At 39.7% G+C, this 26087-nt stretch overlaps 1 protein-coding gene and 1 pseudogene across 1 annotated transcript; both read right to left on the reverse strand.

Moving 5' to 3' along the window:
* Positions 1–804: 804 nt before the first annotated feature.
* zgc:158464 (uncharacterized protein LOC791139 homolog) lies at positions 805–20898 on the reverse strand. The gene is made up of 2 exons (XM_056477920.1): positions 20433–20898; positions 805–930 (listed from the first exon to the last, which is right to left on the reverse strand). Exons 1-2 carry the CDS (start codon positions 20847–20849, stop codon positions 805–807), a joined length of 543 nt encoding a protein of 180 aa, XP_056333895.1. The 5' UTR covers positions 20850–20898.
* A 1561-nt stretch (positions 20899–22459) lies between these two features.
* Positions 22460–26087, reverse strand: part of LOC130245331 (G2/mitotic-specific cyclin-B1-like) — a 4820-nt pseudogene continuing 1192 nt past the window's right edge.

The following is a 26087-nucleotide window of genomic DNA, read 5'->3' on the forward strand; positions in this document are numbered from 1 at the left end:
TGAGCGTCTAAATGACTCTTGCTTTAGCGTTTGCAGCACTAAACAGACAAATAAACACTGAGGAAATGAAACAGCACTTCTCCGAGACTCACTCACGCCACATCTAGTGGACGTTGTGTTTTAGGTCAAGAGTTTCTGTCTTGTTTCTAGTCCAAACATCTCCAAACTCTTAAATCAGTCAGCATTTTCTAGACCAGCAGTAAATTTAGTCTTGTTTTCAGAAATAATGAGTCAAAATGAAGAGAGATTTTCATTAAAACAAGCAGAATAATCTGACAATGGGGAGATTTGATCTATAAAGTGTTTCCTATTGTACTTTATAGTCATTTTGCTATTAAATTGGTTTAAAATGTGTGTTCACTCTGAACATGTATAGACAATAGAGCAATACACTATACATTTATTGGTTATTATATCTGTTAAAGTCATCTTTTTTGCAGCTTAGGATAATATAGTAGTGATAATACTGCACACGATGATAAAACCTTCAGCAATTTATCACAATAAGACAGTTAGATACCCATTATCAGATTATTCTGCTTGTTTTATGTAAAAACTCTCTTAATTTTGACTCATTATTTCTGAAAACGAGACTATATTTTGAGCTTGTCTAGAAAATGCTGACTGATTTAAGGGTTTGGAGATATTCAGACACAAACTCTAAAGCATTTTTTGCAGCAAACCCTTAAATAAAACCTTTAAAAGCCACTTTAAAATCAAGCTTTAACTTTAAATCAGAAAGTTATGAATTGCTGTGAGACACCATGAATGATGAATATTTTTAACATTTTCTCTTACCGGCCATCATCTTCTGGGCTTCATAGGGCTCCATGTACCCATCATTCTCTGGGGTTTTTCTGCGATGGTCTGTGTGCCGCCCGCCTGATCCGCAGCATCAAACGGGTCTGCATAATCCTCCAGGATGATCAGCTAATTCACATAAAACAAGAGGGAAAATTAGCTAAGTTATGGCTGTGTATCTATTATAATCTTAAAGGGATAGTTCACGCAAAAATTCAGATTTACCCACTCCAAACTATTGAGAGCCCTATATTTTGAAGAAACCTGTAACCATTCACTTCCATAGTAGAAAAGCAAATACTAAATAAAAACATTCTTCAAAATATCTTCTGTAGTGTTCAACAGAGGACAGAAACTCATAAAGGTGTTGGAACGAGTAAAGGGTGAGTAAATGATGACAGAATTTTAATTTATGGGTGAACTGTGCCTTAAAAGGGCACCTATTATGCAGAAAACACTTTTATACGGGGTTTAAACCCAGTTGTGTGTCAGCGGTGTGTGAATAAATCCAGCCTCTAATGGTAAATTAGTTAAGTCTATTAATTAAATAATTGTGTTTATTATAATCAGACTTGATGCAGAAACACTTTGATTGACATTCTCCCTTTGTACGTGTCATTAGAGGGGGGAAGCCCCGCCCACTAGTGACAATCTCTCCCTCATTAGCGCAAACAGCCCTGAGTGAGAAGCAGTCGCCTGCCATTAGTTTTGAATCTGTTGCTATGGTGACACATAGGTGTTTGAGGCTCCGCCCTCTTCTGAAAAAGGGCACAATCTCATTTGCATTTAAAGCGACAGTCATCAAAACCACGATTAGGATCAAAAACTGAAAGGGTCAGTTTCAGAGAGCTGGAGAACATTATCTGTGTGCTATTCTCAACTCAAACACACACACACACACACACACACTCTAGAGACAGCACAGACTCATTTTAAAAGGGGGCAAAATAGATCCCCTTTAAGACAAATTAATTAAATCACAGGTTTACTAATTATTTAAAGCTCAAGTGAATTTTCTACTCACCAAGTCTGTATTCATTTCACGAAAAATCTGAGTTGGTAAAGTTACTTTTAAAAGTAATATATCACAATCCGGAGTCACTTTATTTTAAAAAAGGTAACTAAATGTGATACTAAAGGCAACTTACAAAGCAAAGGCGGTACAGACAAGAAAACCTGAAGATTGTGTATTTACCCAAAGTGTTTAATGCGTTATCTCAACACTCCTTGGTAACATTATAAATATATTTACTATTCCTTTTCAACAACTTATTATTATTATTATTATTATTATTATTATTATTATTATTATTATTATTATTATTATTATTATTATTTGCTTAGAAACACTTTAGGTTAAGTAACAATTCTCACTATTAACTAGTGGCCTACGGCGTCACGGTGGTGCAGTGGGTAGCACGATCACCTCACAGCATGTAGGTCGCTGGTTCGAACCTCAACTGGGTCAGTTGGTGTTTCTGTGTGGAGTTTGCATGTTCTCCCCGTGTTGGTGTGGGTTTCCTCCGGGTGCTCCAGTTTCCCCCACAGTCCAAACACATGCGCTATAGGGGAATTGATCAACTAAACTGGCTGTAGTGTATGGGTGTTTCCCAGTACTGGGTTGCATCTGGAAGGGCACACGCTGCGTAAAACATGTGCTGGATGAGTTAGTGGTTCATTCCGCTGTGGCGACCCCTGATTAATAAAGGGACTAACTCAAAAAGAAAATGAATAAATGAACTAGTAGCCTGTTACCTGCCTATCATTAAGATATCGGCTGTTTATTAACATTTATAAAGCATATAATCTTGATTATCTTATTCCACATCTACATCCTACTTAAACACAACTACTACCTTAATAACTAATAAGCAGCAAATTCATAGTCATAGTTAATGGTTTAATAACAGGGAGAATTGTACCTTAAAATAAAGTGTGACCATTTGTTTCTCTGTTTTTTAAATCTGACTTAACCCAAGCTGAGTGTATTAAAGTTGCACAAAAAATTAAGCAGGTCTGGGTTACTATGCAGAAGAGAATCAAAGCACAGAGTCTTATTCTCAAACTTTCATCAATTTATTTCTCTCCCACTGTTCCTCTCTCCACAGGTACAAGACTCAAGAGATGCAAAAACCTGACGTCTGTGGAGAAGCGCACAGAAGGAATCATACTCAAATATACTGTAATTATACAATACACACACAAATACTCTCAAAAAACTACACTAGATCTGTATCACGGCCAAGAATCACTCAGCTACACCACAGGTCACTTGACTTTTACACTAACAAAGCACAGTCTTACTGTCTGTGATGCTACTGTCTGTAGGTATATGAACTAAACAAAACATTATGAGAAGGAACACTTTAAAGATGTGTATAAAAGATTTTAAAACCATTCATGAACAAAAATAATATAAAAAGTTTAAACAAAAAGGGATATATAAAAGTCATTCATTCATTCATTCATTCACTTTCTTCCACCTTTCCGGGGCCGGGTCACAGGGGCAGCAGCCTCAGGAGAGAACTCCAGACTTCCCTCTCCCCAGACACTTCCTCCAGCTTCTCCGGGGGGATCCCAAGGTGTTCCCAGGCCAGCCGAAAGACATGGTCCCTCCAGCATGTCCTGAGTTTTCCCCTTGGCCTGCTCCTGGTGGGACGTGATTGGAACACCTCCCAAGGTAGGCGTCCAGGAGGCATCAGAAACAGATCCCCGAGCCACCTCAGCTGACTTCTCTGGATGTGGAGGAGCAGTGGCTCTACTCCGAGCTCCTCCTGGTTGACAGAGCTCCTCACCCTATCTATAAGAGTGCGCCCTGCCACCCTGTGAAGGAAACTCTTTTCGGCTGCTTGTATCTGAGATCTTGTCCTTGTATCTGAGATCTTGTCATGAGCACAGGTGAGAGTAGGAACGTAGATTGACCGGTAAATCGAGAGCTTTGCCTTTCGGCTCAGCTCCGTTACCACAACACACCAGTACATTGACCGTATTACTGCTTCCCAGATCTGTCTGTCGATCCCACACTCCATCCTTCCCTCACTCATGAACAAAACCACAAGAGACGTGAACTCCTCCACCTGGGGTAAAGACTTTCCTCCAACCTGGAGATGGAGACCTTTTTCCGGTGGAGCACTAGGGCCTCGGACATGGAGGTGCTGATTCTCATCCCAGCCTCATCACACTCGCCACCTTCATGTTTTAGATTCCTTATTAACTATTATAAATACAGTATATATTGCTTTAAAATTACAACAGAAAACAGACTGAATGAATTAACCCACTCATTGAAATTCCCTGGAGTATTGGAAACAACCTGCAGTGTTATTGTGGATTATTGCAAGAGTTTAAAAACATTATAACTTTTATATTGCATATGAAGGTGAATAAAGGTACTGTAAAAAGTTCATCGCCAGATAAAGGCTTAATGAGACTCTGAGAATCATTACAGGTTCTAGTCATGATTTTATTCATGCTTATTTAATGATATTGTAGCACTGGGTTTGCTTTGCTTAACTTAACCAAATTTGTTCTAAAGGGCAAAACCGTTCTCATTAGTATTGGGGATTTTTCTCTAGCAATATTAAACTGTGGTGTCCCACAGGGCTCTGTTCAGGCTCCGCTTTTATTTTCACTGCTTGTGTGTCCAGAAACTTTTCTCTGTTGATAAATCTCTATGCTAATGCTTCACAGCAGTCAAACACTTTAAAATAATAATCATTCTCTTTCCACAATCCATTACTGTTGGCCTGGCACAGACTAATTGGGATGATTTTGTAGGGGAGTGCATTTGCATAAAATATAATAAACTGATTACAAGCATAGATAAACAAAACAGAGCAGAGATACAGATGAAATAAACATCGCTTTTAGATTTTAATTTAAGGCCAGTGAAGATATATACGGTTCCTTGCCCAATAAAGAGTAAATTAATCTCTGAGATTCAATTAAAGTTCTAGTCATGACTTTTATTCATGTTTATTTCATGATATTGTAGAAATTAGCACAGCACAGAGTTTACGTTGTTGAAGACAACCAAATCTGATCTTATGAGTGAAACCATTTCCATTATATTGAGAAATGTTCTATCTATATAACAATATTACATCATGGTGTCCCACAGGGCTCTGTTCTAGGTCCGCTTTATTTTCACTGCATATATTTTCTGCAAACTTTTCTTTATTTAATCTCTATTCTAATGATTCACAGTCGTCAAACACCTTAATATAGCAATCCTTCACCTTCCACAATGCATTATTGTAGACCTGGTATTGGGGTATCAATCATTCCCCTGATGTAGGCCTAGTATAGTCTAATTAAGATGATTTTGTTGGAGAGTGGATTTGCTTAAAATATAATAAACTGATTACAAGCATAGATAAATACAGCAGAGGAAAGATACAGATGAAATAAACCACTTTTATATTGCAAATCAAGGTCAGTGAAGATATATGTTTTTTTACACAATAAAGGTTTAATTAATCTCTGAGAGTCATTTAAGGTTGTAGTCATGACTTTTATTCATGAATATATTGTTACTGTAAAAAGTAGCACAGCACAGGGTTTACTTTGCTGAAGATAACCAAATCTGATCTAAAGAGTGAAACCATTTGCATTAGTATTGGGGTTTTTCCTTCTCTATAGTAATATTACACTGTGGTGTCCCACATGGCTCTGTTCTGGCTCCTCTTTTATTTTCACTGCGTATAATTTCTGCAAACTTCTCTTTATCAAATCTCAATTCTAATAATTCACAGTTGTCAAACACTTTACAATAATACTTATTCACCTTCCACAATGCGGCCTGGTAGTGTAGTATCAATAATCCACCTTCAACACTCCCCTGATGTAGGCCTAGTGTAGACTAATTAAGATGATTTAGTTGGAGAGTGGATTTGCATGAAATATAATAAACTGATTACAAGCATTGATAAATACAGCAGAGGAAAGATACAGATGAAATAAACCACTTTTTATATTATTAATCAATGTCAGTGAAGATATATATGGTTTATTGCCCAATAAAGGCTAAACTAATCTCTGAGATTCATTTAAAGTTCTAGTCATGACTTTTATTCATGGTTTATTCAAGATTTTGCAGAAATTAGCACAGAACAGAGTTTACTTTGCTGAAGACAACCAAATTTAATCTTAAGTCAAAGTCTTTTCCATTAGTATTGGGGGTTTTTCCTTCTCTATAGTAATATTACACTGTGGTGTCCCACAGGGCTCTGTTCTGGCTCCTCTTTTAATTTCTCGCTGTTTAAGTTTTCCACAAACTTTTCTCTTCCCCTTCTATTCTAATGATTCACAGTTGTCAAACACTTTACAATAATCCTTATTCACCTTCCACAATGCATTAATGTAGGCCTGGTATTGTGGTATAATGCGTGTGGCAGTATGTTTGAGGCGGTCAGCGAGGGACTGTGGGTGGTTTTGTGGGTGTGCCGTCTGAGACTAAGACGACTCAAAAGTCAGACAAAGACGTTCAACAGAAGAAGACTATGAACCGTTCCTCTCCGTTCACACAACACTGCACAAACACAAGCTTTGGCACGCAGACACGTTTAATTGCAGGCCTCTTCTTTCTCTAAAGGGTACGATGGTAATTAGATGCACATGACCAACGCTCAGAGATTGACTCGTTACTGCTAGACTGTCTGTCATATTGGAATTTAGTCTCCTGACACCACAAAGCTGTAATCAACAACTCCGGGCTTCAAAATACACCATCAAGGGAGGATGTGACAAAACAATTCACTTCTGTATGAGGAAGTGTTGTGCTGGAATACCAGTCATCCAACGGAGCGTAAAATACAAGCTACACAAAGATTTATGCACGTGTGACAGCAAGCATGCAATCACACACTGCGTTCTGCAGCTGTAATGCAACTGTTGTACAGGAAACTGGGGTATTGTTTCACAACACTGTTCATTATCCACCAAATATTGAATAAATAGACATTGCAATATTTAGTTTTTCTGCAATACATGTGAATCTGATTTGACCAAAAGATTTGAATAGATCTGGTAAAAGATAAAGATTGATTTTGATAATTTTGTAGGACATGTGCATAAAATTATAGAGTAAACAAATGACTATAGATAAATACAACAGCACAAAGACAGAGATGAAATAAACTTGCTTTATTAAAAGTGCTTTATGGAGCAATTATTGAAATACCCATTGGAAAAACCCTGAAGTATTACTCTGGGTTATTTCAATAATTTACTTTTATTACTTTAAATATGTACACTGTATGTATACATTGCAATCAGTGTCAATTAAGTTACAATATATGATCCTTCGCTCAATAAAAGGTAAAAAAAAATACTCAAAATTCGCTTAAGAGTTGTGTCAGGAACACTATTTAAGCAAAGAAATAGGTCTTTTTTATCTTGAAAGCTAAAGGGGTAATGATTACATGTTGTTGGAGTTTCTGCAGTTTAAAGCACATCCTGCTGGTGATTTTGCCCCAGAAACATGGAAAGCGTTCAGTGCCATCTGCTGCGCCGGTCCCTGACGGAGGTTTGGACTTTGATTTTGGACGAGTCTCTGTATTCCTCTGGGGCAGAAGGTCCACCATATGAGATGGTTTGGAGCAAATCAAGCACAGCAGAAGCTGAATCCAACACAGGCTCATCTGTGATGCAGGCTTCAGTCTACATTTTTATGAAACCTCCCTTAAAAACTTACTTTACCATTCATTGTAGGTAAATTGGACAGTAGGGGGCAGTGTGACCATGACAACTTTTGCTCCTTTTCATGCTAATGATATTTACAAGGACATATTATTTAGGAAGGTATTGTTTTATGCACTTTTTTGTACAACAACAAATAAATATTAAAAATACATCGCGTCTACTATTTATCTTACATTATACATTATATTATTTCAAACCACTAAAATAAATACAATTTTAATAATCAATAAAAGTCACTTTGTTATCTGTTGAATTTTCAACATTAGAAGTGGACAGAGCAGAGATCAACATCTCATAATGTAATCAATAACAGAAAATTAAGCGAAAACACCACAAAATAAGCAAACTGTATTCAAAAGATATTGTTTAATAGTCTAAAGAATTAAAAATGATTTCACCTCACAACTTTTCAGAGCTATTTTAAATGCACTAACTTCACAAATACCTTTTAATTTACATCCCAAACTTCAGATACATCCCGAAAACTACAGTCTCAGCCGCATCATGCAAAACAGCAGTCATCAACCAGTTGGTAAAATAAACAACCGGCATTCATCACACATACTTCACATTCTTTGTAGAAGGTCACTGTGTGTGTTTTGCAAGTGCTTCTCTGTAATTGTTCTCCATGGCTTGCGGTCAGAGAAAGACAGGAGCGAGACCATAATTGGAGATCTACAAATAGACCTCAAATGAGCCACATAAACCGCAATCTTCTGTTTGTTTATCTATCGATATGTTCAATCAAATATAATCTACACTGCGTGTTCGCTTCTTATTGGGAGGACTGAACATTTTCTGACAGCAGTGAGAATTTGTCTTGATATCTGGCTGTAATAAACTGCGGCGTCCCACAGGGCTCTGTTCTGGGTCTCGTTTTATTTTCATTAGATGTGTGTCCTTTGGGCTCAGTTTCCTCACAAAACACAAATTCTCTTTTTATATTAGCTAATATTGACGGAGAGCTGTCCAACCACTCCAGCCAGGTGAACATGCAACCGTCACAACCATAGTTAAGATCACCTTCAAATCTTGATTAGTTAAAAACCTGTTTAATGACGTCAAGAGATAAGAGCTGACCTCCTGACACAGTGAGAGATCTGCCACTGATCATCTTCATTCTGTGATGAATGTATGTGGGCAAAGTTATTAATTATATCATTAATATGGTATTTAAATTAGTTTCTAATTATATATATAGTCTGAAAAGTTCATTTAAATACACAATAAAGTATATAAATATTGATTAATATGACTTAAAATCTCCAAAAATCTCTCATTAAACAGATTTATTACTATATTAAAAAATGTAAACAGAAATATTTAATTTTATGATGCATTTGTTTACCTTTTCTTTTCTTTTTTTGCAAAGCAATGACACCATATTTCATGCATATACTATATATTTCCATTGACTAATTTCTTACTCATTTCACTGTTTGAAAGCATGTGCAAATAAAAAAATTTATAAAAATAAACTTCTATAATTTATGTCTAATAAATAAATAAATGTAATACATATATAATGTAATATACTACAATAGATAATACATGCATATGTCTATAATTTACACATAATAAATAAATAGCATACATAATATAACATAACAATATAATATGTGTATATAATATATATATATCTATATTTGTACATTATAAATAAATAGGGGCAGCACAGTGGCTCAGTGGTTAGCACAAGAAGGTCGCTGGTTCGTGTCCCAGTTGGTGTTTCTGTGTGTAGTTTGCATGTTCTCCCTGTGTTGGTGTGGGTTTCCTCCGGGTGTTTACCCCACAGTCCGAACACATGCGCTATAGGGGACTTAAATTGAACTAAATTGGCCGTAGTGCATAAGTGTGTGTGTGTGTGTGTGTGAATGAGTGTGTATGGGTGTTTCCCAGTACTGGGTTGCAGCTGGAAGGGCATCCGCTGTGTAAAACATATGCTGGAATAGTTGGCAGTTCATTCCGCTTTGACGACCCCTGATTAATAAAGGGACTAAGACAAAGGAAAATTAATGAACAAATGAATAAATAAAATACATATATAATATACTATAATAGATTATATAAAATAATATAAGTCTATAATATAGGTCTATACTTTACACTAAATAAATCAATATATATACTCTCTCTCTCTCCCTATCTGTCCTGCATGACACTCGTCCAGAACGCAGCTGTCACTCTTCTGACAGAAATCAGAAATGAATGAGGATAATATTACAGCAGTCTTGGCTCTTCTCCAGCACAGAACTGAGTTTAATCTGCTGCTGTATCTGCATTTAATCCTCAATTTCTCAACTCAATACATTTCTAATGTTCTCCAGAGCCTGATGATCAGTATATCAAGTCATTGCACAAGTGCTGGTTTACAAAACATACACAGCGAAAATGTTTGGAGCCCTTATGGAAATAAAAAACAAATCTGATCTGAATATCTCCTCAAATCTGCTCCAACTAGGTCTAAAAAACTAATTTCTTCTGGAGAAAGTCTTATTTGCTTTATTTCAGCTAGAATAAAAGCAGTTTTTAATAGTTTTAAAGCCATTTTAAGGTCAATATTATTAGCCCCCTTCAGCAATATTAGTGTTGGATTGTCTCCAGAATAAACCACTGTTATACAATGACTTGCCTAATTACCCTAACTTTACCCTAATTACCCTAGTTAAGCCTTTACATGTGACTTTAAGCTGAATACTAGTGTCTAGAAGAATATCTAGTCTAATATTATTTACTGTCATCATGACAAAGAGAAAATAAATCAGTTATTGAAACTATTATGATTATAAATGTGTTTGAAAAAGAATGATCATTTTAGACACAGGGGGATAATCATTTCAGCATTGAACTTTACATCCCAAATCAAACATTATTTATCCTGACAGACGTGGAGTTAAAAATAAAGGAGCGTTTTTAACATCTGCACTCTTGCTGGAGCAGAAAAACACGACGACATCACTGAGGATCTAAAATTAGTGCTTTAAAAGTCAGTTTTCTGGAAAGCCTGCATTTTTCTGAGTGTGCTGTAATTACAGGCTGTTCTGCGGGACGGAGAGACCAGAAACACAAACACACACACACACACACACACACACACACACACACACACACACACACACACACACACACACACACACACACACACACACACACACACTCTACAAAATGACCATCATTTCAATGGTTAAACACTTTCAAATATACTACAGTATAAACTGGTTAACTGTACGTTTGCTTGCCTTACACTGCAAAATAAGCTGTTCTTATTTAGAGTTTGTGTCTTGCTTCTAGTCCAAATATCTACAAACTCTTAAACCAGTCAGCATTTTCTTAGACGTGCACGACATATAGTCTTGTGTTCAGAAATAATGGCTCAAAATGAAGTTTTACATTAAAACCAGCAAAATAATCTGCCAATGGGGAAGTGGAATATTCTAGTTTTTCCTTCTGACACAAGATTATTTTGCTTCATATACTACTACACTGTAAACCCCCAAAAAGTTAAGATAACTCAAACCATTTGAGTTCAAAATCTAATCCTAATGAGTACTGTGAACTTAATCCATTTGAGTAAACGAAGCAATTTGAGCACAGTAAAACCAATAAGAGAACTCAAGCCAACTGAGTACTGTACAACCCAATAAGTTAAAGCAACTCAAACCATTTGAGGAAACTGATTACAACAAACCATTTGAGTTCAAAAACTAAATCTATATGAGTACTGTGAACTTACTCCATTTAAGCTGAAGTAATGAGGTATTTATTAAAGTCATTACCCTAAACGCTGAGTTTACAATCACAAAATACACACTACTCTTACTACACACACACACTGCATACTAAACACACACTACAAGCACTAGACATGCTGTACACATCAGGTCATCCAGTGAAATTGTATTCATATCACAACATATACAGCAGGAAAACGAAATATTGCAAGGTCAGTCCTTTCCAGTATCATGCAGCCTCCTAAAGCAACACTTAGACAATTGTCCTAGGGCATGAGTGTCGACATAAGAGGACAGCACATTTTAGCTCTGAAGTGGCTATTTAAAATACTTTGAACCTTGTCGGCAGAACCAATACTTTGACTATTTACTTACAGACATACGGTGTCGTTCTGCAACTGTTTTGCAGCAGATGAAATGTCCCAAACCCTATTTTTAACTGTCCAAAATGGGAAAAAAAATTGTTTTTACTCTCTGACAGTCAAAGCAAGTTAAAAAAAAGCATCTATGTTAAATATGCATTAAAAAACCTTCAGGAAAAAGTGTTTTATGTAAATTCAGACCACGAGTCCACATATATGGACATCATTTTCCTCTAAAAGTACATCATATCAAAAGATGATACTTAGGTTTTTATTCTAATTAGGTTCTAATGAGCCCAAATAGCAAAGAGAAATAAAAAATGCATGTAAAAAAGCACCTTGGGCCTTAAGAGGCTGTAAACAAACAAATAAACGAATAAACAGATAATAGACATCACCCTTTTGAAGAGTGCATGATATAGTACACCTGCAGACTGAGCGTGCATTTATCAGCTGTAATGCTCAACTCCTGAACTCTTTCTGATGGTAATAACATGCATCTTTAGTAAAGCTGCTGCAGATCATTAATTATTAAAGAACACATGTGCAATACTAATAACCTTCAATTGAATGCATCCGTCCAGCAGACAGAGATTCAGAGAGCACAGAGCTCCTGTCAGCTGTTGATTACAGCAGAAACCAGAGCAGAGCTGAATGTGCTGCTCATTACAGCAGATACTAATCAGACTAATCAAACACTAATCAATCCTGAAAGCCATTACCAGCAGTCTGATCATCTGCAGATTGAGGCCAGAACACTTATTTGAGGATCAATCTAGGGCTGCGTCTGAAAGCACCTACTACCTACTACTCAGAAGGTACTGCATTTGAATTTAAACGTACTACTCGGCCATTAGAAAAGTGTGTGCTATACAGTATGAATGTGAGCAGTATGAATGGAACTTGGACGTACTTGAACTTGTTTCGCTCCCATTCATGAATTCTCTCACGGGGCATTATGGGATAGTGCAGTGTGCATGCGATGCGCACTTCAGAATCTCGCCGGAAGTAGTCGGTCATCCGGGTACTTCTCGCATACTGATTTTCCAATTCTTTGAATTCAGACATACTACTCTCCTCGCAGACTGGTTTTGGCGTACTGTATAGTATGTGAAGTATGCGGTTTGGGACGCAGCCTAGCTGTATTTCTCATCCTGCAGTCACACTAGAGTTTGTGCTTGTCGTACGGCGCTGCAAATAGGCACAGGATTAAAGATGATCAGGCAATAAAAAACAAGTGATTCATTCACTCATTCATTTTCTTTTCGGCTTAGTCTCTTTATTAATCAGGGGTCGCCACAGCGGAATGAACTGTCAACTTATCCAGCATATGTTTTACACAGCGGATGCCCTTCCAGCTGCAACCCATCACTGGGAAACACCCATACACACTCATTCTCACACACACACACTCATACACTACGGCCAATTTAGTTGATCAGTTCCTCTATAGCGCATGTGTTTGGACTGTGGGGGAAACCGGAGCACCCGGAGGAAACCCACACCAACACGCATGCAACATGCAAACTCCACACAGAAACACCAACTGACCCAGCCGGGACTCGAACCAGCAACCTTCTTGCTGTGAGGCGATTGTGCTACCCACTGCGCCAAATGCAAAAATTTCTGTCCAGATTTTTGGTTTGACCTGTGATTGGTCTCACGCTGTCATGTGACGTGATTTTGCAGGTCAGAGTTCACCAAACTTGCAACGCAACAAACATGGAAACTTGCAAGAGCTTGCGTTTTTTTGTCTGCTGCATTCGCATGAGTATGAGTGGAAGTCTAAGGGGTGAAAAGTGCAGTGATGCAACGACTTTACAATGCTGATCGTTTTCCATTTATTTATTCCTCTTATAGGCATGACATTTCAACAGCTGCCAAATCACTGCAGCTTACATCAACAATGAATAAAATAGTGATTTAAGATGCATCAAACATGCAGAAACTATTATTGATTAAATTCACGCATGGACGGACGGATGGCCTAGGAAAATGCATGCATGCATGAATGAATGAATGATTATTGGGAAAATTTAGGAAATTGAAAGAACAACTTGTTCCTGTCAGATGGAGAACTCTGAAGCAAGATGGAATCCAGTCCTAAGAATAATACATAAGTAACTTTACACACATCACAGATATTGTAGACTATGTAAACATCATTTTAAAAACCTGGAAATAACTTTCTTTTTCTTTTTTTAGTGTGCATCTGTATCTCTGCTGACTATCTCTAATCTGTAACCTCTACATTATGATCTAATAAGGTGAGCTCAAATAAATAAACTCATATCCTCTTCAGCTGACACACAGGGTTGCCAAATCCACAGTTTTCCAGCAGATTGGGTTACTTTTAAGCTCTTGCCACTGGTTTGAATAATTCCACAGGTTAAAGGTGTGATCAATTATCAATTATACTTTTCTGATTGTGTTGAAATATTTCACTGCAGCAAATATATATTCGACCAATGAAAAACTGCTGGAATAATGAAACAGATTCAGCAGACTCCACTGAGCTTATAAAGGAGAAACACCACAAGTACAAGTCAACCTAAACCTGATACATACACACACACACATAAATGCATCTCCATAAACTCACACAGTCAAACACACACTCCTGACCAGCGCTCCATCAGTCCAGTTTATATTCCAGATTAAACACTGCCGACATGCTTGAGAAAACCCAATTCTCTCTCTGTCACACTCACACACACACACTCACACACACACACACACACACACACACACACACACACACACACACACACACACACACACACACACACACACACACACAGAGTGCTGCTGCTCAAATAGAGGATGGCACATTTGTAATGCAGCACATATTTCAGCACACAGATATATCGAGTGTAAGACACACTCACGTCAGCAACATCTGCAGAAGAGGAACATCTGTAGGAACTCAAAGTTGCATAACACTAACCAAAATGAAGAGGAAACAAAGACATGAAGCCCATTATTATTAGCACTATAATGCATAGTGTGTGTGTGTGTTATTGTAGTGGACGCAGGAACACAAGCGTGACGGACTGAGGTCAGTGCTGGAGCTCCTGATTACAGACGGAAACACACTGACCTCAGACGACCCTCAGGAGAACCAGAGGACACGTAGACACACACACACACACACACACACACACACACACACACACACGCACACACACACACACACACACACACACACAACACAACCCTGCTGGAGGACCAGAGCCTGAGAAAATGACCACGACACACACACACACACACACATACACACGTGTGCACAAAAACACTCTCTCACACACAAAAACATGCACACACACACACACTCAGTCATACAAACACAACAGCACACAACCCTGGAGGAGAACCACAGCGTAGAGGACATCAGCATCACACACTGACCCAGTGGAGACACAGACACACACACATACACACACACACACACACACACACACACACACGTATAAAGCCTTTACGCTATAGCTTCAAATTCTTTAAATCAGGGTTGATGATGTATGTATGTGTGTCTGTGTGTGTGTGTGTGTGTGTGTGTGTGTGTGTGTGTGTGTGTGTGTGTGAGCCGCTCCCCGTCTATTTCAAGGCTCAAGATCAGACTTGCCCAGTGTAAGGGATTGTCAGGAGCTGTAAACACTTCCTGTCAGGAAAACAGCACTTCCTCAATCCTGAAGCCCAAGCCCAGACTCAGCTGTCAGAGTCACCAGCAGCAGAGCTCTACACACACACACACACACACACACACACACACACACACACACACACACACACACACACACACACACACATATATAGTGTGTGTGAAATATTTATTTTAGCACCATCTGCAAAAGTGTCACGGTGGCGCAGTGGGTGGCACAATCACCTCACAGTAAGAAGGTAACTGGTTCGAGTCCCAGGTGGGTCAGCTGGCGCTTGGAGTTTGCATGTTCTCCCCGTGTTGGCGTGGGTTTCGTCCGGGTGCTCCGGTTTCCCCCACAGTCCAAACACATGCGCTATAGGGGAACTGATCAACTAAACTGGCTGTAGTGTATGAGTGTGTGTGAATGAGTGTGTATGGGTGTTTCCCAGTACTGTGTTGCAGCTGGAAGGGAATCCGCTGTGTAATACATACAGTATGCTGGAATAGTTGGCGGTTCATTCCGCTGTGGCGACCCCTGATTAATAAAGGGACTAAGCTGAAAGGTAAATGAATGAATGAATGCTGGATGCTGAAACAGACTCTCGGTGCATGTTGAATCACTGATGGCTGATCTGACATCAGTTTTTACAGCATCTTAACCCTGATTAATACTTCATCTGATCATCTGAATCAATCCTCCAGTAAAGCAGATACTGACTCCTCAAGCTGAACACAGCTCAACACTTACACTTTAATCCAGTCTGCAGTGTTCAGAGCAGCAGCAGACGCCTCTACAAGGTCACTGTACACACACACACACACACACACACACTTCTGTTTGCCTTCATTATCTACTGTTTATCCTTCACTAATTCACTTTCAGGAGTCCTTCAGCAGTCTCACCTCTCTCTCTCTCTGTGTGTGTGTGTGTGTGTGTGTGCGTGTGTAATTAGCACTGCTCTGAAATGATAATTGATGATCATATAAAAAAGCGCTCTCAACTGAGAGAGTCTGATAGCTAACAATAAAAACACAAAAAAGAAAAGAAGGGGTTGCCACAGTGGAATGAACTGCCAACTATTTCATTATGTTTTATGCAGCGGATGCCCTTCCAGCTGCAACCCAGTACTGGGAAACACCCATACACACACTCATACACTACGGCCAGTTTAGTTGATCAGTTCCCCTATAGCGCATGTGTTTGGACTGTGGGGGAAACCGGAGCACCCGGAGGAAACCCACACCAATACGGGGAGAACATGCAAACTCCACACAGAAACACCAACTGACCCAGCTGGGACTTGAACCAGTGACCCACCTATAGCACTGAATAGTTAGCGGTTCATTCTGCTGTGGTGACCCCTGTTGAATAAAGGGACTACGCTGAAGGAAAATGAGTGATTGAATGTTTAGTTGTTATTGAGTCTTGTCCTGTGAGATATCTACTCTAATAGTCTACTATAGTCGTTTATGTAAAGTAGACAATCTTCACCCTCAAATTCAACTCAATTCCACTGTATTTGTACCGCGCGTCACAATAATGACTGTTTTAATACAGCTTTACAAAAGGTGCTCCAAACCCATCAACATTAATTAATGTGTGTGTGTGTGTGTGTGTGTGTGTGTGTGCAGTGATTCGCTGTTCGTGGTGTTTCTCTCCAGAGAATAAAGAATCTCCAGCATTAATGAGCAGCGCTGCTGTTTCACAATCCTGATACACACAGATATCGGCATTCTGAGCATTAGAGGAGCGTCGGCACAATTATCACACACTCGTAGAGTCATTAAGACATTAGCTGGCCTTTTCAGAGCTCTGTGTGTGTGTGTGCGCGTGCGTGCGTTTGTGTGTGGTCAATACACAAGCGGAATGATGAACAGTCACACACACACTCCTGTACAGTACAGCACAGCACATCACATCACACACACACACACACACACACACGTGCTACACTCTGATAAAATATTGAGTTGTTTGAACCCAACATTGGGTCAAATACGGAAAAAAAAAAATCAACAGTCGAGTTAAAAATATGGTATTTAAATTTCAAACACTCTCACAGCTGATGGAGTATACACTAACCTGCGCATTATTCAGACACTAGATGGAGACAGACTAAAACAGCTGATGGAGTATACACTAACCTGAGCATTATTCAGACACTAGATGGAGACAGACTAAAACAGCTGATGGAGTATACACTAACCTGAGCATTATTCAGACACTAGATGGAGACAGACTAAAACAGCTGATGGAGTATACACTAACCTGCGCATTATTCAGACACTAGATGGAGACAAACAGACTAAAACAGCTGATGGAGTATACACTAACCTGAGCATTATTCAGACACTAGATGGAGACAAACAGACTAAAACAGCTGATGGAGTATACACTAACCTGCGCATTATTCAGACACTAGATGGAGACAAACAGACTAAAACAGCTGATGGAGTATACACTAACCTGCACATTATTCAGACACTAGATGGAGACAGACTAAAACAGCTGATGGAGTATACACTAACCTGAGCATTATTCAGACACTAGATGGAGACAGACTAAAACAGCTGATGGAGTATACACTAACCTGTGCATTATTCAGACACTAGATGGAGACAGACTAAAACAGCTGATGGAGTATACACTAACCTGTAAATTATTCAGACACTAGATGGAGACAGACTAAAACAGCTGATGGAGTATACACTAACCTGTGCATTATTCAGACACTAGATGGAGACAGACTAAAACAGCTGATGGAGTATACACTAACCTGCGCATTATTTAGACACTAGATGGCGTCAATCAGTGAAAAACAGTAGCAGAAACAGACCAGCATTTAAATATAGTCTGTGTTATTCAGCAGTTGTTATCTGGTAATAACATACCCTGTGGTGACTGACCAACCAGAATCAAGTATTCCAGACAGCCGTATAATGAAACGTTTTAAATAATTTTCCTCATCCCGTCTATTATTGCAGGTTCTTTATTTCCAGGCTGTCTGTGACACATCTACCCTGCACCCTTATTCACTATCCCCTACATTAGTCCACTAATACAGTCCAGTTAAAAGAGTGAAAGCAAGTGAAGTAGAGCACAGAGTGCACTGAGGAAATACCATTTTGTTAATAAAATAAAAATAATAATACAAAAAACAATAATATTACATTAAATTAATTAAATTGACAGTGTTTGGGATTACTTTGTGTTTCATTTTTATATTGATTTCTGTCATGTATACCAATGATCATTTAACAATTAATTTAGAAACTCACACTGATATCATTCAAATACTATAATAATACTAAATGAATCAGTTTCTTTGAATGAATCACTTGAATAATTGACTCTTTAAGTGACTCATCAGAACCATCAGAGAAATATCTATTATATATTTGTCAAATATATTATTATAACATCAAATATATCTTTAATTAAATAGTTTGGTGACACTTTAAATAATCATGCTTGCAATATTGACCAAAATAATCATAATTTAGAGTTTGTTTTCCCCATAATTCACCAGCCCTAGTGAGTGTATGACATCACAGTGTGTGCCTAACGCATGTGTGATTGCATCATGTCAGTGTGTGTGTGTAGTGAGATCACAGAACACACACCTCACAGGAAAAGGTGTGTCAGGAATGAAGAGCAGAAAGTCTCAGGATGATTTTTACCTCACACACAAACACACACACATCACCGCTTTACATAACACTATGCAAGAATGCTCACGACATGCGAGAACATATTGCACACACACACACACACACACACACACACGTTTAGGGGAATACGAGAATGCAGTATGAGTTTAACATTTTTGCACACACACACACACACATGCACATCACATCAGCTCCAAACTGCTAATAAATCCTCAATAATCCTAAAAATGCTGGGTCGACATAAACCAGTGTTGGGTCAAATGTGGACAAACCCCAACATTGGGTCATTTTAATCAGTCATGTCAAAGTAAACCTTTTTAATCCTAAAGTGATATAAAATGCAAAATACAGCCGTCATCTGTGCAGGAATATTTCAAGATGATGAATCTCTGGATGAAACTATATGGAGAATAATATAACACACAGAGAGAGACTATATAAAGGGTTTAATGCACTAAAGCATGTAAAAGCTGCAGATTTGAGCTCTGAGATGTTGCTGGATGTTCACCTCAGGTTTTAGAGCAATGATAAGAGCTTTTAACCGTCGTCAAACATACAAAACAACCTGTTTGACTGGTTCTGAAACACTAGTGTAGCCTTTACGCTCAAGTATGCCAGAATGTGGAAATGTGCAAATATTTTCTCAATGTGATGAAGACAGTCAAGACACTGTATATGATGACGAGAGAGTCCGCAACAATACTAACACTACAGATAAAGTTCATACAAACTATTTTATATTTTAAAATAAAATCAAATAATATCAATAATAGGTCATATTATTTTTCAATTGATTTTTATATATACATTTTTAATATTAAGAGTTTCTAAAACTAGTATTTATTATTGACTGAAATATCTTATTTTCATTTATTTTTTATTTTGTAAATCAACGCCTTTATTCTATGTTGCACAAATATGTAAGTGTCCTGATGCTCAGTTTGTGTTTGTGTGTGTGTGTGTGTGTGTGTGTGTGTCTGTCTGACTAAAACTCTATTTTATATTTAACAAATAAAAGGTTTCAATCAATATTGTTTAATATTGACTAAAATTCTCATTTCTATTTATTATTAATGTTTTTTATTTATATGCAAGTGTACCGAGTGCATGCTCTCTCTCTTTCTCTGTGTGTGTGTATGTGTGTTTGGGGGGGGGGGGGGGGGGGGGGGGGGGGGGGGTCCTAAAACTCTATTTTTCATTTAAAATGAAAATTAAGTTTCACTCAATATTATTTAAAATTTATTTAAACGTCTTATTTCTATTTATTATTAGTATAATAGTTTTATATGCAAGTGTCCTGAAGCATGCTCAGTGTGTGAGAGAAAGCGTGTTATAGTTAACTTAGTAGTAGCCTGTAGTTTCCTCCGCAGTTGTCGGGCTCTGCGTCTGTAATAGTAAGTACAGAGCTCTCCCGACTCTTACCTTGTCCGCTTTTCCTCTGCAGTTGTCGGGCTCTGTGTGGTGTGTGTGTGTTTGTGTTAAAGAGTGTTATAGGTAGTGTAGAGCTCTTCTGACTCTTACCTTGTCCGCTTTTCCCCCGCAGTTGTCGGGCTCCGCGGGCGGGGATGTGGGTGTTTTGACCGCGGTGACTCCGCTGCTGCTGCCCGGGCTCGAGGCGCTCCGCTCAGCCGCCTCCACCTTGATGAGCCGGTGTATCGGAGACCCGAACCGGACCTCCGGAGCGCCTGCGGAGGAGCCCAGGCTGCCCGTGAAAGACGCGTTTCCGCCCGGCGTGTACGGGTCCTCGAAGTCCAAGTCTTTCTGCAGCTTGTATGCGGTCAGGATGTCTGGCTGCTGCTGGAGCTGCTGGAGCGGGGGGAAGCGGCTGGCGGAGCGCACACGGCCGGCCTGGAAGTGCCTGTAGTCCGGCTTGGGAGGCGCGGGCGGCGGGGCTTTGGAGGTTTTGAAACCCAGGTGCTCCTTGAACCAGCGGGCCATTCCGACCGAGCATTATACACAGCTATCCGCGGCTCCCAGAAGCGCTGTATATCCGGGACTCCTTGCACTTTCTGTTTGAGAAACTCTGTGTGTCTGTGTGCGTGCGTGTGTGTGTGTGTGTGTGTGACAGCTGAGCGCCTGCTGCTGATGATGGAGACTCTACCTGAGATTCTCACTGCCACCTATCGGCCACTCAAAACACACCACACACTAGCATTAATCACTAGATTCAGTTTTACATATTGACACCTATATTCAGCGTAATTAACATGTGTAATTAAACGTTATTCTATTTAAAAAAATGCTGGATTTTTTTAACCCAATGTTGGGTTAAATATGGATAAACCCAACAGCTGGGTTAAACTAAAAGTTTAACTGTCTTATTTGTCCATATTTGACCCATCATTGGTTGAAAACAACCCAAAAAATATTTATTTTCATGGAATATCCTTTTAATTATAAATGCAGCTTTTCTCATTTATGTCTCATGTGCGCTCAGTCAAATGCTGGGTTGTGTTAAACCAAATTTAAGTTGGGTTAATAATACATGTTCTTGCACAGTAAGAAGGTCGCTGGTTTTGAGTCCTGGCTGGGTCAGTTAGTGTTTCTGTGTGGGTTTGCCTGTTTAATATTACAGATGCAGCATATATTTCACTGCAAAAGAGTCACAGTGGCACAGTGGGTAGCACAATCACCTCACAGCAAGAAGGTCGCTGGTTTGAGTCCAGGCTGGGTCAGTTGGTGTTTCTGTGTGGAGTTTGCATGTTCTCACCGTGTTGGTGTGGGTTTCCTCCGGGCGCTCCGGTTTCTCCCACAGTCCAACACATGCGCTATAGGGGAGTTGATGAACTAAATTAGCTGTAGTGTATGTATTGTCCTGGTCTTCCAGGTTTGGGGTGAAGCGTTGGGTTGATGACCACCTCATTAAAAACTAGATGTTACGAAACCACCAACATGGTGCAGCTAAATATCAACTTCTATATTTCGACTTCCACATATTTTTCCATATACAGTAAATGGCCCTGAGAGTTATCATTTTAAATGAAGTTATAATTATAAATGTTGGGTCAATACAACCCAGCTTTTTGTGTGTGCACCTTATAGTCATTCATTCATTTTCTTTTCGGCTAATCTCTTTATTAATCAGGTATTGCCACAGCGGAATGAACCGCCAACTTATCCAGCATATGTTTTACTCAGCAGATGCCCTTCCAGCTGCAACCATTACTGGAAACACACATACACTACAGACAATTTTAGCTTACCCAATTCACCTGCACTACATGTCTTTGGACTTGTGGGGAACCCGGAGCACCCGGAGGAAACCACCCACGCCCAAACACCTTATAATCTTCATTCTCAACATGAAGGCAACTGAATGGTGAGTTGAGTGAATTATCAGATCAGTAATTGATAAATAGCATCAATGTAAAAATAATAAAAATCAATATTCATTTATTGACAAAAGCTGCATTAAATCCAGTTCATTCACCGGTTGCATTGTTAAAAACAGAACTCAGCACTGCTCATCCAGCTGATAGAAACACATGAGCTGATATAGTGATGGGATTAAAAGCTTAAAACATGATGATTAAGTGCATAAAAACTGGTCAGTGCTGTAAATCAGATCTCAGCGCAGTGTTTTGGCCCACATGCATCTGCTTCTTGTATCTGCTGTGGATCTCCTGCAGCTGAGAGCAGAAACACACCGTTTCAGCAGTTTTAGTACAGCTGATGGAGATGCTGTATTGCTGATGGAGAGGTTGGTATTTGCTCACCGTGTGTTCAGAGCTGATCTTCTTCAGCTGATTCTCCATCTGCAGCACTCACTGGAGTCAGAGTTCTGCGCTGTATCCGCTCTGATGCTGGAGATGGAGACTCTGACGAACAAAACACACAGCGTTTGGTGCCAGAGGATGGACGATCAATCAAATCAATCAATCATCAATCATCAAATAAACAAAACACAGCGTTTTGTGCCAGGATGAGGATAAAATGGATGGATCAGTCATATAAATCAACCATGCAGATGAAGTAAATCCTCCACCCGTTCTCCAGAGTCCAGAATCCTGCGAGATTCAGCAAACGCAGCGGCAGCGAGGAGAGACGGAGGAACATGGAGAGATCAGAGACCAGAACCGAGACTTCCAGGAGAAACTGAGCCAGAGACTGATGCTGTGAAGAGGCCTGAACACACACACCGTACAACACCACCACAGAGACAAACACATGCACACAGATTACAACACCACCACAGACACACAGATACACACGCACACACACACACACACACAAGAACAGGCACACACAGTCACACGCACCCCCAGAAACATGTGCACTCGCATACACACACACAAGAACATGCGCACACACACACACACACGCAAACACAAACACATGAACACACCATACAAGCAAACATGCACGCACACACAGCAACAAGCACCCACACAGAAACACACACACATGCACGAAAAACACACAAACACACCTGTATGCACGAAACACACACAAGAATGAACACACACGCAGTCACATGCATAAGCACACACACACACACACACACACACCAACAAACAGCCACACGCACAAACACACACGCAATCCAAGCATGAAAACACACACACGCACACACACACACACACAAGAATGAACATGCACGCAGTAACATGCATGAGCACACACACCACACACACACACAACAGCCACACGCATCAAGCATGAAACACCACGCATACACAAGAATGAACATGCACGCAGTCAACGCACACACAGCCACACTCACATGCATGACCCACACACAAACACACACGAAAACACATATGCATGAAACAAACACACCACCCAATACACGCACACACAGACACATGCACATGCAAAACACACCGCACAAAAACACAAACACCCCACGCACGCGTCACATACATGATCACACAGACACACACACACACACACAGCCACATGCATGCCCACACACACATTGACACGCACGAAATGCATGAAAACGCATGTGCATGAACAAACACACACGCACGCACAACAAACATACATGCATGCATGCATGCACGAATACACACAAGATTGAACACGCACACACAGCTACATGCAAACACACACAAAAATGAACACACGTGCAGTCACATCCATAAACACACACAGCCACACACGCATGAACACACATATGCACGAAAAACACATGCCAGCATGAACACACACACACACACAAGAATGAACACACACGCAGTCACATGCATGAAACACACAGCCACACCCATACAGTCACACACAAGAACAAACACACACCCAAACACACGCATTCACAAACACACACGAGAACGAACTCACACGCAGTCATATGCATGAACTACACACACACACAGTGACACGCATGAACACACACACACACACGCATGAAAACACATATGCATGAACAAACACACACCCAAATACACGCACAGACAGACACACGCACAAACACACTTGGCTTGACAAACCACTTGTAGAGAACTCTCTCTCTCTCTCTCTCTATATATATATATATATATATATATATATATATATATTATATATATATATATATATATATATATATATATATACCTGGCTGACCCTGCAGCTCTGTGCAGAAAGTGCAGCGGGTTGGGTCGTCCGAGGCTGTAGTCGAGTCGTTTGAGGATGATTCTCTCCATGCGCCGTATGTCTCCACATGAGTACGCTCCGTCCGTCACGAACGCGAAATCTCCCACCGTCGGCGGATACACCTCCTCGTATTTACAGGAGAGCAGCATGGCCGTCACACACACCAGCTGCAGATACTGCTTCGGCACCGGGTTACTCTACAAACACACACCAGAAACATTTGAGTATCTTTCTTCTGTTGAACACAAAAGGAGATATTTTGAAGAATGTTGAAAACCTGTAACCCTTGACTTCCATAGGAGGAGTTAATGGTTACAGGTTTCAGACATTCTTCAAAATATCTTCTTTTGTCTTTAATAGAAGAAAACATTTTAATTGACACTTTTAACCCAATGGTTGGATTTGTCCATACTGTATTTAACCCAGCATTGGGTTACAATAACCCAACATTTTTACAGTGTACTTTTAGCCTTACAGACACAGTTCACCCAAAAATTTATTCTATCATCATTTACTCACTCTTTACTTGTTTTAAACCTGAAGAAGATATTTTGAAGAATGTTGGAAAATGGTAACCATTGACTTCCATAGTAGGAAAAACAAATGCTATTGTGTTACTATATTAAACATAAAAGTAGATATTTTGAAGAATGTTGGAAACCTGTAACCATTGACTTCCATAGTATTTGTTTTTCCAACATTCTTCAAAATATCTCCTTTAGTATTCAACAGAAGAAAGAAAACCCAAACTGGTTTCAAACACTAGAGAGGGAGTAAAAGGAGACAGAAGTTAAATGTTAGTCTGAACTGTCCCATGAGATGTTTTTGTGAATACAGTGTGCTATTATCAGCTGATCTTAGACCTGCAGGAAGCGGTCGATGATGCCGACGGTCATGAACAGAGTCTCGGCTGCAGTTTGAACTCTCTCTGCACCTGCATCATCCCAATCCAGAGCCAGCGCTCGCATACCTGCAGACACTTGCTGACCCTGCAGATAACACGCCCTGACCGAGAGCACAACCTGCGGGATTAAAGAAGGTCTTATGCAGAGATCAGTTTTATAAAGGGTTTAAACCCAGTAGTGTGCGTGTGTGTGTGTGTGTGTGTGTGAGCAGTGTTTGAGTATCTCCAGCATCCTCTGATGCTGAACAGTAATGAATTGTGTTGCTCTAATCAGACTTGATGCTGAAACACTTTGATTGACATTCTCTCTTTGTACGTGTCATCAGAGGGGGAAAGCCCCCCCACTAGTGCCATCTCTCCATCTCATTAGCATAAACAGCAGCCCTGAGTGAGAAGCAGCCGTCTGTCCATTAGCCATTAGAGTGTTTGAGCTGCTGAAGATAATGTCAGCATAGACTAAGAGGATTCTAGATGTGGAGTTTTAGATCAACAGAGACAGGAGCGACATAGACTGACAGAAGACTGAAGCACACCTGCACACCTGACAATGCTAGTGGTAAGTAAAAGTATGACATGTCTTCACCTCGAGTTGTTGTAAATAAGCGCAGATGTCGCGCCATATTCACAGCACATCTGCGCATCAGCAGCGTCTCCTGAATCCTGAATCTCCTGGAGCAGAAGACTGGAGAAACACT

Source organism: Danio aesculapii, chromosome 18 (assembly GCF_903798145.1).
Source record: "Danio aesculapii chromosome 18, fDanAes4.1, whole genome shotgun sequence".
In the NCBI taxonomy this organism is placed as follows: domain Eukaryota; kingdom Metazoa; phylum Chordata; class Actinopteri; order Cypriniformes; family Danionidae; genus Danio; species Danio aesculapii.

Coding starts and splice junctions, on each gene's coding strand:
- zgc:158464 (XM_056477920.1), bottom strand. CDS start 20,849: ATGGCCCGCTGGTTCAAGGAGCACCTGGGTTTCAAAACCTCCAAAGCC. Junction 931..20,432: donor GCGGGGGAAAAGCGGACAAG/GTAAGAGTCAGA, acceptor TATGTGAATTAG/CTGATCATCCTGGAGGATTA.